This window comes from Nyctereutes procyonoides, unplaced genomic scaffold (assembly GCF_905146905.1).
Source record: "Nyctereutes procyonoides isolate TBG_1078 unplaced genomic scaffold, NYPRO_anot_genome, whole genome shotgun sequence".
NCBI lineage: Eukaryota > Metazoa > Chordata > Mammalia > Carnivora > Canidae > Nyctereutes > Nyctereutes procyonoides.
Window position 1 is genome coordinate 43,399,462 of NW_026575139.1, and position 16,678 is coordinate 43,416,139.

Sequence of the window (16,678 nt, forward strand, 5' to 3'; positions counted from 1 at the left end):
TGTATTTCGAGCTCAATTCAAACAAATGAAAGATATATTTTATGTTACAAAATAGCATGTCTAGTCTAACTGGGGAAATGGGACCACCGAGCCACGTATTTGCTGAAAATAAAGAATTGTTAAAAATTTTGGTATGATAATAGCTCTGAATAGGTTATGTTTTCCTTATGTTTAGAAATAGCTACTAAACAAGTTACAGATGAGATGATGTGATGTCTGGGATTTGCTTTAAAATATGGGGGAAGGGTGCTTTATAAAGGATTCTTGTGAGGGAATTTGGGGGAATAATAGAACTAGACTGTATCTTAATTGTGGTGGTACTAATCATGAATCTATGCCACTGACCCCAAAAAGGAAAAAAAAACAATTTTGCTCTATCTTAATTTTTATTTATTTTTTAAAAGATTTTATTTATTTATTCACGATAGAAAGAGAGAAAGAGAGGCAGAGACACAGGCAGAGGGAGAAGCAGGCTCCATGCAGGGAACCTAATGTGGGACTCGATCCCGGGACCCCAGGATCATGCCCTGGGCCAAAGGCAGGCGCTAAACTGCTGAGCCACCCAGGGATCCCTCTATCTTAATTTTTAAAATAAAACTTAAAAATTCATATTATGGGGAAGATGAGTGGAGGAATAGATGAAATAAGACAGGTCATGACTTGCTAATATTTGGAGCAGGATGATAGCATAGGAAGTCTTCATTGTACTGTTCTCTCTACCAAAGATTTTTATTTATTTTTTTTATTTTTTTAAAGATTTTATTTATTTATTCATGAGAGACAGAGGCAGACGGAGAAGCAGGCTCCATGCAGGGAGCCCGACGTGGGACTCGATCCCCGTCTCCAGGATCACGCCCTGGGCTGAAGGCGGCGCTAAACCACTGAGCCTCCTGGGCTGCCTTCTACCAAAGATTTTACGTATAGTTATTTAGGATATAATGTGAAACTTATAGTATTTGAAATCATAGATGAGAAGTTTAGGGAAATAGCTTTGAAATGAAGGTTTCCTACTGTTATGAACCATTGCATGGTGTAACAATAATTGAAACATAATAGGATAAAGTTAGAAGCAAGTGGAAGTGGTATGATTAAAGACATTTTATACCATATAAATAGAAGAAGTTTCTCTGATAACACGTTTTTGTTTTTATTTTCTTTTTTTAGGATGAGAGATGCTGCAAGAAAAATCGAAGAAAGGCATTTTTCCAACCACGCAACACATGTTGAATTTCTGCCTGTTGAGTGGCGATCAAAACTTACTCTTGATGGAGGTAAGGTTTGTTTAGAACTTAAATGATTTAGCCACTAGCAACGAAGTGTTGGTTATTGGGAACAAAGTGTCTTTCATTTAGTTGTCTTGAGGTATACTCAGTCTTTGTTCTAGATTATTTAAGAAAATCTGTTGATTTTTAAAATAATTATATTGTCATATGTTGATTCGGATCACCATATAGGTTTCATAGGTAGCCCAGTTTTTGTGCATGGCTTCTGTAGATTGGGGATTTGGGGGTGTGGTGGGGAGCATGTGGAGGGAACAAAATACTGTCTAAAGTTTTTGAGAGAAAGTGATTTGTTGACACTAAAAACGTTTGTTGTCCACAGTTCCATTTGAGCTTACATTTTCTTTCTAATAGTTTTCTTTTCCTATATTTGGAAGATAAAATCTCAGGTTTTTGGTTTCCTTTTAGTGGTTCCTGCATTCTCTGGGCTGGTGAATTATAATCTAGCATAGGGAAATTATACAGTATATTTGTTTAAATAAAATCATTTTTGTTTGCTTCCTTATAAAGAGGTGTTAGCTAAAATATGCACAAAGTTGTGACCTTTTAATATTTAAACCATTAGAATAGCATGTTTCAGTTGGTGATTTGCATAATCTGGAAAATGAGTGTTCTAGACACGATATCACTAGTGGAGCTTATACTCTGTGCCTGGCACTCCATAGTTCATTTTGCATGGAGTTTCTCATTTAATTTCGCATATTTTTGTGAAATATACCTACTTTGTCAGTTATAGCTTATAAATCAAAATAGTATCCAAAGTTTTAACAAGTTGAAAAAAAAATAATAGTGACCAAAGAAGACTTCTCAGCAGCAGGAGCTCATATATAAGGTTCTAGTGTAGAAATACTACCTTTTGGACTTTTCCCATTTACCCAGATAAATTTTTCAGGCTACTCAAGAATGTAGACAACATGGTTGAATTAACATTTAATAAAACTGAATCTCTAATATTCTATAAGGTTTAAACTACTGTGATAGACTATCAAAGGCATGGTAGTGAGTGAGAAAAACTAAAGTTAAAACACCACGGTTTCTATTCTCAATACTTTTTTTTTTTTTTTTTTAATTCGGAGAGAGAGAGAGGCAGAGACACAGGCAGAGAGGTAGAAGCAGGCCCATGCAGGGAGCCTGATGTGGGACTCGATCCCGGGTCTCCAGGATCACACCCCAGGCTACAGGCGGCGCTAAACCGCTGCGCCACCGGGGCTGCCCTATTCTCAATACTTCTGATACCAAAAGTATGAAGGTTTTTCCCCATACCAACCATTTCTCCATCCTGGGTGTCCTGTAATTTAACTCAGTTCTGTCACAAACTCTCCAGGAGAGTGCAGTCGGATTAAGGACTCAGTCCCCAAGACTGCCCCCCCACTTCAGATGTAGTCAGACATTCCAGATTGTCACTAGTACTTCTGATGGACTAGCTATAAATTGGGGGAAGGGGTCCCTGTGACTCCATCCTAAGATTCAATAATTTACCAGATTCACAAAATGGCTCGCAAAACTTAAGGGAGCATTTACTTACATTCACTAGTTTAAAACACATTTGCTAATTTGAAAGAGTGTTAACAAAGGCTGCAATAAAAGGCCAGGTGAAGAGCTATGTAGAGCAAGGTATGGGGAAGGGATACAGTAATTTCATATCTTGTCCAAGTGCACCTTCCTTCCAGTACTTCCATGGGTTTGCCAGTCTGGAGGCTCCTGAGGCCCTGTTGTTGTTTAGAGTTTTTATGGAGGTTCTGCTGTGTAGACATAATTGATTAAATCATTGGCAATTGACCTCAAGATCAATCTCAAGACCTTTACAGAGGTCAGGGGATGGTACAAAAAGTTCAACCCTCTAGTCACATGATTTCACATGGTTGGTTTCTCTGTGAATCAGCCCCCATCCTCCAAGAATCACCTTACTAACACAAACTCAGGTGCAGTTGAAAGAGGCTTATTATGAGTAATAAAAGATACTTCTTTCACCCCTCAGGAAATTATGAGGGTTTTAGGAACCCTGTGCCAAGAACCAGACAAAGACCAAACATGTTTCTTATTACAGTTGGTCCTTGAACAAAATGTGTGTGGCGATGAGGGCACTGACCACCCCACACACAATCAAAATTTGCGTATAACTTTTGACTTTTCAAAATCTTAGTGACTAATTGCCTACTGTTGACCAGAAGCCTTATTGATAACATAGTCAATTAACAAATGTTTTATGTTATGTGCTTATATACTGTATTCTGAGTAAAGTTAGCTAGAGAAAAGGAAGTGTTATTTAGGAAATCATAAGAGGGCAGCCTGGGTGCTCAGTGGTTTAGCACCACCTTCAGCCCAGGGTGTGATCCTGGAGACCTAGGATCAAGTCCCATGTCGGGCTCCCTGCATGGAGCCTGCTTCTCCCTTTGCCTGTGCCCCCCCCCTCTCTCTTTCTGTGTGTGTGTCTCTCATGAATAAATAAATAAAATCTTTAAAAAAAGGAAATCATAAGGAAGAGAAACTGCATTTACAGTGCTGTACTGTATTTATCAAAAAAAAAAATCCATGTATGAATGGACCTGCACAGTTTAAACCCTTGTTGTACAGGGGTCAGCTGTATATCACAGTATTACAGAAGCAAGTCTCAAAGTTTGCATAATATGTGCTTCCATTTTTTTTAAAAGATTCTATTTATTTAACAGAACATGAGCAAGAGGGAGAAGCAGGCTCCTCACTGAGCTGGGAGCCTGATGAGGGGCCCAATCCCAGGATTCTGTGATCACAGTCTGAGCTAAAGGCAGATGCTTAACCAACTGAGCAGCTCAGGCATCCTGTGTGCTTCCGTTTATGTGACATACTAAAAGAGGCAAAATTGTAGAGACAGAGAACTGATTAGTGGTTAGAGGGCTTAAGGGAGGGTTGTCTACACAGAATATACAAAAGAATCTACAGAAAAATTATTAGAATTAATAAGATTTTTTACAAGGTTGTGAAATAAAAGATCTATATGCAAAAATAAATGTATTTCTATATGCCAGCACAGACAATTCGAAGTAGCATAAATACAAGGTTCCTAGAAATCTAATAAAATATGTATATTTATATTAAAAATGAAAATAATTTAAAGGATACTAAGTACAACTTAAATATATACAAAGATCATTTTTGTAGATTGGATGGTTCAATATACTAGAGATATTATTTCTCTCAAACTGATCTATAGATTCCATGCACTTTCAATCAAAATCCCAATAGAGTTCCATAAAACTTGACAAGCTGATCCCAAAATTAATGTAGAAGATCAGAGGCCCAAAAATAGCCAAGATACAAAACAAGAGAGTGGAGAGGGTGTCATATCCTTGTAGATAACTGGACTATTTTTTAACTTTTGTATATAAGATAATTTAGATTTAGATTGACACAGGTTAGGTAAACAGATCAGTATACCAGACTGGAGACCCCTCAAATGGATCTGTGTTTAGTTTGGAAACCTGGTTTATCATAGAGCCAGCATTACAGATCACGGGTGAAAGGATGGCCTGTCCCATAAATGGTGCTTAGTAACCAGTTACCCTGTAGAGAGAAAAGTGAAAATCATTCCTACCTCACATTCCAGAAGATCAAACATATAAGCCAGGGCTTTAAAATGTATTACAAAAAAAAAAAATATGACACAAAAACACAACTATAAAGTAACATGGGTAAATTGATTAGATTGAAATTAAGAACTTCTTTTTTTGCAATAGCATAAAAAATGAAAGACAAGCCACAGGGACCCCTGGGTGGCTCAGTGGTTGAGCGGCTGCCTTTGGCTCAGGGCACGATCCTGTGGTCCTGGGATCGAGTCCCACATAGAGCTCCCCATGGGAGCCTGCTTCTCCCTCTGCCTATGTCTCTGCCTCTTCCTCTCTGTGTGTCTCATGAATAAATAAATTAAAAAAAAAAAGAAAAAGAAAAGCAGCAAATGGAAAACATGTTGCAACAGAACAACAGATATAACCACCAAAGTCTAATATCCAGAATAAAGAATAGGAAACCTAAATGGAGATAGATAGGCAGACACACATACACGTGTGTGTTATAATATATTTAATTTACAATTTCATATATAAAATGTACATCTCTCTAGTAATCAAGGAGATGCAAATTAAACCACAATGAAATACCTTTCATTCATCAGTTAGGAAAAAATTTAAGAAAGTGATGATACCAAATGTTGGTGAGGATATACAGCACTTCTGATTCTCATTGACTGTTGATGGAAATGTGAATTGGTACAATCACTTTGGAAGATGGTTTGACATATTCTTGTAACGTTGAATGTGAGTGTGCCCTGTGACACAGTAGTTTCACTCCTAGATGTATATATACTAAAGAAACTCTTACACATATGCACCAAGAGACATACAACAGTGTTCTTAGGAGCATAGTTTATATTAGCAAAAACTAAAAACAACCCAAATGTCTTTCAAAGGAAAATGAGTACATTGATAGATATATATGAAATAGTATACAGCAGTGAAAATGAGTGGGTTATAGCTATATGGCTCAACATCAATGAATCTCAGAAGCATAGTATTGGGCCATATGAGCCATGGGCAGTAACTCAATTTACATAGTATTCAGAAACAGACAAAATGAAATAAAATATTTATGCTCTGGCACATAATAAATGCTCTAGAATTGGCTAAAATTATTAATATTAATGAACATGTAAGTCTATAAAGCAAGAGTATAGCACAAACTTCTCATTGGTAGTTACTTAGGGAGAGGCATGTAATCATTTAGCGTTATGCTGTGAGTTTTAGAGATACTGTCAGTATTTTTAAGCTAGGTGACAGAAACATGTTTTCCCATATATAAATTATTCTTTCAGATGCATGTATATATTAAATATCTTCTTTGTATGTGTATTTCACAGTAAAAACTTTTTTTGGGAAATGCATTAAAATGGCATTTAAGTTCTTTGTATCAGCATGGTAGTCACGTCTATCACTTTTACAATTTAAAAATAGGCATAGGCTATAAATGTGTTGCGCTACCCACATCCTTTACATCTTTGAAAAGACTTCTAGCTTTTGCTTGAGTCATTGTCTTCCAGTCGTTACTAGATTGTATTAAAGTAGGGGATGAATAAAAACAATTCAGTGAAAAACTGGAAGATAAACTACACTATACTAAAAATATAAGCTTTGTCCTGCCCACCTTGTGCTTTTCATATTATGATATTCATCCTTATATAGGGCTTCTTTGTATTTCTGTAAGAAATTCAAAGTTTCCTGCATCTCTGATCACTTTATTAGGTGTTTCCTAGAATAAGCTTCCCAAGGTAGAATTTTCACGGGTTAGCTGTAATCCAGGAATGCTGAATTGTTTGCAGTGCAGTGTAGTGTACATGACTTTCTTTTTTCAAAAGTGAATTATACCAACTTTATCATGTTTACATATTTGTAATTTGGCAGCTCTTGCCCATAGGATCTTGGGTTCACTGAAGAGAGATATATGTAAAGTGTAGGAAGTGTAGGGAAACTTTTTAATTTGTTACTGGGGGATGCCTAGGTGGCTCAGAGGTTGAGTGTCTGCCTTTGGCCCAGGGTGTGATCCTGGAGTCCCAGGATCGAGTCCCACATCAGGCTCCCTGCATGGAGCCTGCTTCTCCCTCTGCCTGTGTCTCTGCCTCTCTCTTTCCCTGTTTCTCATGAATAAATAAATAAAATCTTTTAAAAAATAATAATAATTTGTTACTGGTTTGCCACTGGTGGCGGTGGGCATTCCATATGGGTATTGCCAGGCCCAAAGTACAGAGGCCAAGGAAGAAGAGAAAGGAAACAGAGAAACAGGTACAGGAAGAGTAAGATCGTATTCCTTAACACTTGTTCAAGAATACAGATGGAGTTTTAAAAAAAAGAATACAGATGGTCTGGTTTTGCTCTGAGTATCCCTGATTGTCATGCAAAAGCCAATATATAGGGAAAAAATGATAAATCTTTACAGATTTGATCATGGCTTTCATCCTTAATGTTCCTTTTCTTCCCATGTTCCCTTTAGTCTTTTACTGTTTGTGGGTTTGGTTTGGTTTGGGGTTTTTTTGCAACATTTTGTAAGAAGGGAAGTTTCATTAGATCCAAAGCCACTCTTGAATATGTAAATGTGAACTTAAAGACCCGTTGTTTTGGAGAATGTAATTTTTTCACAATTTATTTTTTCCCTAAAACAAAGATCTTCTATAAGTTTAATTTTTTCTTTTTTTAAATTTGTAGACACTGTTGATTCCATTACTCCAGACAAAGTACGAGGTTTAAGGGATATGCTGAACAGCAGTGCAATGGACATAATGTATTACACTAGCCCACTTTATAGAGATGAAGTAAGTATCTTGATTATCTTGTTGCTGTTGCATATTTTTTTTAGAGTGATAGCATATATCCCAAATTTTAAAATTTTATGCACTTTTTTACAAGCAAATGATAATTTATAGGAATCCATTAACCTCTAAATAGCCTGTATTTAATAGTAAATTTAATTATCTTCAAACTACACATTAATAAAATGGATAATATTGGAAGTAGGAAATTGGTTAATAAATAGCTCTTTGAAAAATACCAGTTTTCATAAATTAATAATATCTACAATTACTGTCCTCACAAAAAAGTTAGACGCTTAAGAAATTTCAAGTTTTTTGTTTGTCAAAGACTTGCTTTTATAGTGTCATTTCTATAGTGGATTCCTCTAGTTCTTAATTAATAATGTTGCTGATGCATCACAGAAATAACCCTGGGGGGTTGGGTAAGAGTAAAACTTTATTCAGGGGGATGAGAGACTCTACTGAATACATGTTGTCACTTTGTTGGTAAGAAAAAAAGAATTGTTTTATAGGAATAACCTTATTAATTACCTAATGTGTTAGCTTGTCTAAATCTCATAAAAACCGTATGAGGTAGATATAATTCGTATCCTCATTCAAAAGATGAAGAAACTGATACAAAGAGTAGTTACCAGTAGAGTTGCTCTGTGTTGTTCCAAGCCAATTCATTTCCGATCCCTTCATTAAGAACAGAATATCCCTCACTTCGCTCAGGATATCCCTTGCATATGTACAGAAGTATGTTAGGTTAATTGCCACAGAACTTCCTTCTCTTTGGGCTGCCATTCCCTCAGGATTTTTCCGCCATTCCTTTCTATATCCCCTCATTGTCATGTACCAGTATGGGGCAAAGTCTGCTTTGTTCTGACTGATAACAGTATAAGAAAGTACAATAAACAAAAACAGTAAAAACAATCTATACAGGGCTTCATTCTAGCCCAACAGGGAAGGCCTGGCTCATGAAGTAGAATACTAATAATATACATGTTCATAGTCGTTCATAGTTTATGTTGGGCATCGTTGGATATACACCCTAAAGATTAGGAAATTGAACAATAAGTATTGCAAGTGAAATCAGTAAGAGAAGGAGAAAAGGAAAGAGAATGGCTGAAAGCATGTAACACACATTCATAAACCATAAGTATACCTTATAGACACAGATATATGGTTGGTAGTATTTCTAAGAAGGTATCCTGAATGTTTAAGGGTAAAATGTACTGAGGCACATCCTCCAAACTAGTAAGAGCTTTTTTAAAAAAAGTTGTAAATTGACATTAATAACAGGAAAATCTGGAAAGAGAAAAGTAGTCAGTTTCTATTTTACTCTCATATCTCCAGAAATAGTTATCTACAGAATGAAATTGAATAAAACATATTCAGTAGAAAGAAGGAACTGATAACTAAGATAAATGAAATAGACAACACGCAGAGTGGTGGGTTTTTGTTTGTTTGTTTCTTAAGATTTTATTCACTCATTTGAGGGAGGGGGTACAGAGGGAGAAGCAGGCTCCCCAGCTTCCCACTGAGCAGGGAAATGGGGCCAATTGCAGGACTCAGATCAGGACCTAAGTGGAAGGCAGACACAGATGCTTAACCAACTAAACCACCCAAGCTCCCCAAGAACACCCAGTGTTTTAAATTAGTTTGTCTTTTAATCCATTTGAATTTTGTGGAAAAAGCACCAGAGAACTTGTGGCTGCAATTCATCATCATTCTTGAGCAGTGTTTCCCAAACATCCGTAATTAAAAGTTATTTGGGGTACTCATTGATGGCAGAGACAAAAAACAGCCTCATAGAAGTCATTGGAATTGAAGGTATTCATGTGAATTTATGATTTTGAAAATCATAAATGTGTGTATATGTAAGTATATATTTAAGTGTATATTTGTATATATACATGTATATATTTCCCACCTGTGTACATTGAAAAGGCCAAGAAGCAAAGATACTTCAGTGTGATGAGCACATCTAGCAACCAGATCTCTGTCTCTAGTCCTGTTGTTACCCTCTGAGAAGAACTAGGCTTCCATCAATTATATAAGGACAATATATAATGAGTTATAAATCACTGAAAAATTCATAATTCGTATCAATTACAAAGAAGCAAATGGAAGAGAAAGCCTCTATGCTTATAGTAAATGCCAAGGGCTTTCTGAAAACTCAAGGGAATGCCAGAGGAAAATCCTCATTTTGTAGCTATAGTAATAGGATTAGGTAAAAGAGCCTTGGGCAAGATTTGTCAGTGGGTGCTAAATTGAGGATATTATTTTGATGGGGAATAGGATATTTGCATAGTCTTAAAGTATATCCTCATAAACTGCTTATTTAAAAAAAAAATATATCAGGTATAGAGTGTAGAAATTAGGCAACACCTTTCCTGGCTGTTCCTGAGGGACACTCAGAGGACACAGCATCATTTATGCAGTGCTTCAGTCATTAGGAAACATCAAGCAAACACAGAATGAAGAAGTTCAAATAAAGTAAGAATGGGACTGTGTTCTTTTCAAATGTAAATACCGTGAAAGACAAGAATGGCTGGAGGAGGCTAAAAAAGACACCTAGCTCAATCCAACATCTGTCTCATCCTAGACCATAATCTGTACTAGATATTATTAGATCATCTGACAAGATGTGGATGGTAGTTCAAATTAGATTGAAATGTTGGGACGCCTGGGTGGCTTAGCGGTTGGGCGTCTGCCTTCCACTCAGGGCGTGATCCTGGAGTTCCGGGATCAGGATCAGGATCGAGTCCCGCATCGTGTTACTGCAGGGAGTCTGCCTGCTTCTGCCTCTGCCTCTCTGTGTGTCTCTCATGAATAAATAGATAAATCTTAAAAAAAAAAAATAGATGAAATGTTATATCAAAGTAAGTTTTTGAAGTTCATTACTACACTCTGAGTATGGAAGAGAATATCCCTAGTCTTAGGAAATATACACTGGAGTATTTAGGGGGTAAAAGACAATGACATATGTAATATATCCTCAAATGGTTCACCAAAAAATGTACATGATTGTGTGTGCTATAGAATAGAAGGAATGATAAACAGGATAAAAAGCTAACAATAGATAAACCTTTGGTAAAGGATATATGGATGATATTTGTAGTTTGGGCTTTTTTGCAACATTTTTAAACTCGAAGTTATTTCCAAGTAAAAAGTTAAAAAAAGGAAATGAGGAAATAATGGTTTCCAAGGTCTCCCCCCTGGAAATTCTGATTCAGTGGATCTGAGGTAGAGCCTGTGAATTTGTGTTTTTTAACAGTTCCGCAGGTGATACCATCAGGGAAATTTGGGAAACATTGCTTAAGGTATTGTGAAAAACAAAAGAAAACTTAGTGAGAAGCAGGCAAAAATTGTTCTTAATTTTAAAAAAGGAAAGCTGATTCTGCAAATCAAAACTCATTTAGCACAGGGTGATGTTACCCATTCTAGATTAATTATTTTTAAACAGTGTATGTTTCCTAAGGGAAGAAGTGATAAATAACAGCAATCAGGACTTCTTTAGGATTATATCGTGCCTGTTGAATGAACCTTGTTTGGTTTACTTGATAGGCATATGAAAGAGCCTTTTTATCTCTTTCACTCAGCCTTTGGAATTAAAATAGATGCCCTTCAAAACCTGCCATTTAACTAGCTGTGTGACCTTAGATGAAATTTCTCACTTTTTCAGCTTCCTCACTTATAAAATGGACACAGGGTACCTACCTGATAACGGGTGTCGTGAGGATTAAAGATGTAATGTATATATAAAGTTCCCAGTACAATTCCTCCTCTTTAGAGTCTCCAGTTGTGATTAATTATATATCTGTCTTTATGTATTTCAAGGTTTCTCATTAAAGAAAAGAAAGGAATAGACTTATTCTGTTAACTCTAGAAAGTGAATAAGGATCAGTGATAGAAAATATGGAACATGTTTGTTTACTAATGAACTTTGTAACTAAAGGTGTCTTTAAAAAAAAGAAATGTCTCAAGGGAAAAAATTGTAAATAATGTGATGGATTTTAACTAAACTTATTTATAGCGATCATTTCACAATATATACATATATCAAATTGTTATGTTGTACATATACAATGTTATATGTCAATTATATCACAATAAACTGGAAAAAAGTTTTTAAAAAACAAAAGTAAAAAAGTTTAAAAACCACTTTAGAGTAGAGATACTCACTGGGGTGGATGCTGAGTGATTTACTCAGGGATGCCACTGAAGGGACTCCTACCTTCACAGCAGTTTAAATTAGATAATCTCTTTTAATTCCCCTTTCACTGAAGATTGTGAGATACTCCTGGGAGGACCCTAATCAGTGATTGTGCCAGTAATCATTAAAAAGCCCATAGTTAAGGGAAAAGTTTTGTGTGTCAATTAATACTTTTCAGGTCTTACTTTCCAACAACCGATTAAAAAAAGGAAACTAATCCTGACTATAGAGATATCATCAGAGAGCCTTTGGCCCTTGTTTTAATTCTGAATAAAGTAACATGAAAAATCCAGAGAAAGCAATGACATCTTGGGTGCATCTGAACTCTCTTTCCAGTGATTTTTAAAACTGAAGAATTTTAAAGAGAATGGTCATGGCCATCTCTTGTCAGTGTTCCTTGAAAAATCATTCAACTGATGTATATGACTAAAACTCTCTAAATTTCTTTTTCTCATTAAAATTTCCTGAAACAGGGAGAAGGACAAAGAAGGACTAATATTTTTCAGCCATACTTTGTGTGTTTGGATTTTCTCTGGAAACTGCTGGCTTTTTTCCTTTTGGGTTGATTTTTTTTTCATAAATTTTAACTTGTAAGCAGCAGTTTTGAGAACAAAAAACTCTTAAGCTTTTGAAAAGCCATCAATTTGCCTACCACGTAAGAGATTAGCTGACTTGATTGGATAATATTGTAGAGCTAGTAAAATTCATATCACAGGGTGTATCATTAATCTTCATATATCTCAAATGAATATACTTGGTCACAAAGGGATCATACCTGGGAAAATATAATTGGATCAGCGAGGAGGAGGAGGAAAAAAAAAGCCCTAATTAGAGTAGACTTTTTGTACACAAAATAGAGATGGATTTCTCCTTTTGCTGCTGAGTGATTTATAAAACCATTTGAGGTAGTACACAACTGTTTAAAACTTGGCTTTTAAAATCATAATGTTTTAGAACACAAACATTCCTGTATATGTAAGTTATGGACAAAGTTTAAAAATGCTACCAGGGAACCCTGGGTGGCACATCGGTTTAGCGCCTGCCTTTGGCCCAGGGCGTGATCCTGGAGACCCGAGATCAAATCCCACGTCAGGCTCCTGGTGCATGGAGACTGCTTCTCCCTCTGCCTATGTCTCTGCCTCTCTCTCTCTCTCTCTCTTTCTGTGTGACTATCATAAATTAAAAAAAATATAAATAAATAAAAAAAATTTAAAAAATAAAAATGCTACCGTATCTAGATTTATTCTCATAAGGAAACATGAAGACCACTTCTGTTCAAGTACATGATAATTAAAACAGATGAAAGCATCAGGTCTTCAGAAACTGTCCATTCTGTATTTCATTCCACCGTGAAGTATTTTAACATCAAATAGACTTTCTCTGTCTTAGATATTTACCCTTGTTTTATTATCCATATAATGATTGCTGAAGTATTGCATATAATGAGAAATGCTTTAAAATTTTTTGATACGGGGATCCCTGGGTGGCGCAGTGGTTTAGCGCCTGCCTTTGCCCAGGGCGCGATCCTGGAGACCCGGGATCAAATCCCACGTCGGGCTCCCGGTGCATGGAGCCTGCTTCTCCCTCTGCCTGTGTCTCTGCCTCTCTCTCTCTCACTGTGTGCCTATCATAATTAGATAAAAAAATTAAAAAAAATTTTTTTTGATACGAATTAGGTTAATCACTGGTAGAGGTACTGGTAGACCTTTTCCCTTTTTTTTCAATTTTTAAATTTTAATGAGGAGGTGGTATTCTAAAACAAAAAGATTGCCAGAGTACTTAAGTATTTGTCTTTTAGTGTTGCTAGATTTATGTGGTGTGAGTCTTAAAATTAAGAACTTCAAAAGTAAGAACTATTAACAAATGTTGCTTTCGAAGGAATTTATCTGTAAGTTAGCTTTTGCTGCACCTCCTTTCATGTAGATTATAAATCAAGAAAAATACAAATTTTAAGAATTACTTGATATTCTTGTCAAAGCTAAGTCCAAAGCATTACACTGTAGCTCCCTTTGAGCAGAACCTGTAATCCATATCATACTGCATACTCCTCAAACTGCATTGACTGGAATTATCTACAACCCATGTCTTAGAAGGTTTTTATATGCATTTGCCACTAAGGCAGTAAAATGCGGTGTCTAGAACTGCTGAATCAGACCCTCTGGAATGGAGCCTAGCAATCTGTCTTTAACAAGCCCTCCATGTGATTCTGATGCACTTTGAAAGTTGGAGTTGGCTTTTCCCAAGAAAAAAATTAAAATGTCCAGTTAAAATAAAACCTTTGCATTTCTCCCTAGAGAAAAGGTGGCTTATCACCCTTCCACATGCTAGCAGCTCCTCCTGTTCTTCTCCTCCTTAATTGGCTGAATGTATCTCATCAGACCCAACACATGCTTTTGGTAGCTTTAAGCAGACCTCAGTATTGTATTGTAGGATTCCTCGGTGCCAACAATCAAGAGAGAGCACCATGCCTTCATTCATGTCACTGCTAATCCTGCCAAGCACGAATGCTCAAATGATTTTCAGCAGGTAGAAACTGTTCAGTAAAATCTAGTGGAAGCTAGTTCCCTCTTGAGACGAAATAACAAAACTGAAAATAGAAGTAACGTATAAGCAATATTTGTATGTCAGAGTAGCAGCTGGCATATTAAGTACTGAAATGAGGAATTAAATTAATGTCAAGCAGGAAGTTTATAATCAAATAGTAGCAAGCAATGATAGGAAGAGGAGAGGAAGGACTGCCTTAAAACTTAGGTCAGGGCCCAGTATGGGTTGTATAATAAGCAAACATATTTTTCTGCCTTTATGGAATATTTCAGTTAATATTTATTAAAGCTAAATTTCAAAGGAAGAAGTATTACAAAGAAAAATTACTTAAGATACTTCCACATTGCTAACCTTAAGCCTTAAAAAGTCCTGCTTTCCAGCCACACACAATTTTTTACTCATCCATATTGCCAACTTAATGGGAATTTTGGAATATTGAATAGATCAACATTAGCTTTCTTTTCAATCATACAATGGTCTTTTATTACATTATTCTTGTCTAAATGCATGATGTAATAATATATATGTTAGCACACTTGTTAGCATAAACTCAGATATTCTTTTTGTAAAATTTACTATAGCTCAAAACTGTAAGGTATAAAAATTTAGAATAGCATATGAGTAAGTTTCAATGAAGGGAAAATTTTGAAGGGGCTCTTTGGAAGTCTTACTGGAATCTGCATGGAACTTTTTTTTTAAATCTCTGAAACTGCTTGCTCATATAGTTGGTTTAAAGATGGTGAAGGGATGCCTGGGTGGCTCAACAGTTGAGTATCTGCCTTTGGCTCAGGGCATGATCCTGGAGTCCTGGGATCGAGTCCCATATCAGGTTCCCTGCATGGAGCCTGCTTATCCCTCCCTGCCTGTGTCTCTGCCTCTTTCTCTGTGTCTCTCATGATTAATAAGTAAAATCTTAAAAAAAAAAAGAAAAGAAAAGATGCCTGCCTTTATTCTTTTTTTTTTTTTAAGATTTTTATTTATTAATTCATGAGAGAGAGAGAGAGGCAGAGACACAGGCAGAGGGAGAAGTAGGCTCCGTGGAGGGAGCCAAACATGGGACTTGATCCTGGATCTCCAGGATCACAACCTGGGCTGAAGGTAGCACTAAACCACTGAGCCACCCGGGCTGCCCCCTGCCTTTATTCTTTAATGATGAAATGGATTACACACTATGTATTCTTTTCTTCATTCTCTGCAAGGTTTTGAAGCACCTGAGTTAACTTTAATGAACTAGGTATATTTGACCAGTAATGTCTGTTTTTCTTTCTTCATGTATTTGAGTTTAGAAATAAAGTTTATAGCAAAGTCAGTGATTAACATGATAATGTTTTCTTATTTCAAACAGCTAGTTAAAGGCCTTCAGCAAGAGCTGAATCGATTATATTCCCTTTTCTGTTCTCGGAATCCAGACTTTGAAGAAAAAGGGGGTAAAGTCTCAATAGTGTCACATTCTTTGGGATGTGTAATCACTTATGACATAATGACTGGCTGGAATCCAGTTAGACTCTATGAACAGTTGCTGCAGAAGGAAGAAGAGCTGCCTGATGAACGATGGATGAGCTATGAAGAACGACACCTGCTGGATGAACTCTATATAACAAAGCGACGGTAAAATACCCTAATCTCTTAAAAGAGTTTTAAAAGTCTTCGTGGAATTACTGGACTTCTTAGGAGAACACTGTAAGATTTTCATGATAAAAACATTTTTCAGAGTGTAAAGATTTTTAGATAACAAAACTAGACAGTTTTTTTTAATTTTCATGCCAATTATATGTGTGTTCCAGTAGCACAAAATAAATTATTTTGTCATCATCTCCTTTTTCCTTCCACCTCTTCTTTACAATTTATTAGGAGTGAAATCTAAATCTTATTCTGAGCTGAGTCACCACACAGAATCCTTATTGAAAATGTTTATCAGTTTATAATCCTTTATAGTTTTTACTAATCTTAGAGATGGGCCTTTGTCTTTCTTATTATTCTGAAAATAATTAAAAAACCCTTTCTTTCTTGGCAAATAAATTTTTTCACAGATTTACAGTTATTCAGTCACTCACAAGTGATCCTGTTGTCTTGGATCAGATCCTCCCTATACTGTCTTAGAATTCTTTAACACATTCCTATCTTCATTTATAGTCATGTGCTCTATTCTTTGTCCTCAATGCATCCCATCAATTGTATAGAATAGTGGAAAGTCACTGATTTGGGTAGTTAGCATCACATAAAAACAAAATTTAGTTGACTAAAACATTTATTCAAGAAGCCTTGGATTTGTTTTAGTCTTATAGAAGTTGACTAAAGGTTTCATTTAGAATCTTATTAAGT

At 36.0% G+C, this 16,678-nt stretch overlaps 1 protein-coding gene across 2 annotated transcripts in view; it reads left to right on the top strand.

The window, feature by feature from the left end:
- The window catches only part of DDHD1 (DDHD domain containing 1), a 108,588-nt gene that overhangs the window by 67,549 nt on the left and 24,361 nt on the right, over positions 1-16,678 (top strand). For both annotated transcript variants that reach the window (XM_055304210.1, XM_055304211.1), the window contains 3 exons: positions 1,165-1,271; positions 7,508-7,614; positions 15,702-15,964. In XM_055304210.1, coding sequence (XP_055160185.1) covers positions 1,165-1,271; positions 7,508-7,614; positions 15,702-15,964 — 477 coding nt within the window. The remainder of the gene's footprint in view (positions 1-1,164; positions 1,272-7,507; positions 7,615-15,701; positions 15,965-16,678) is intronic.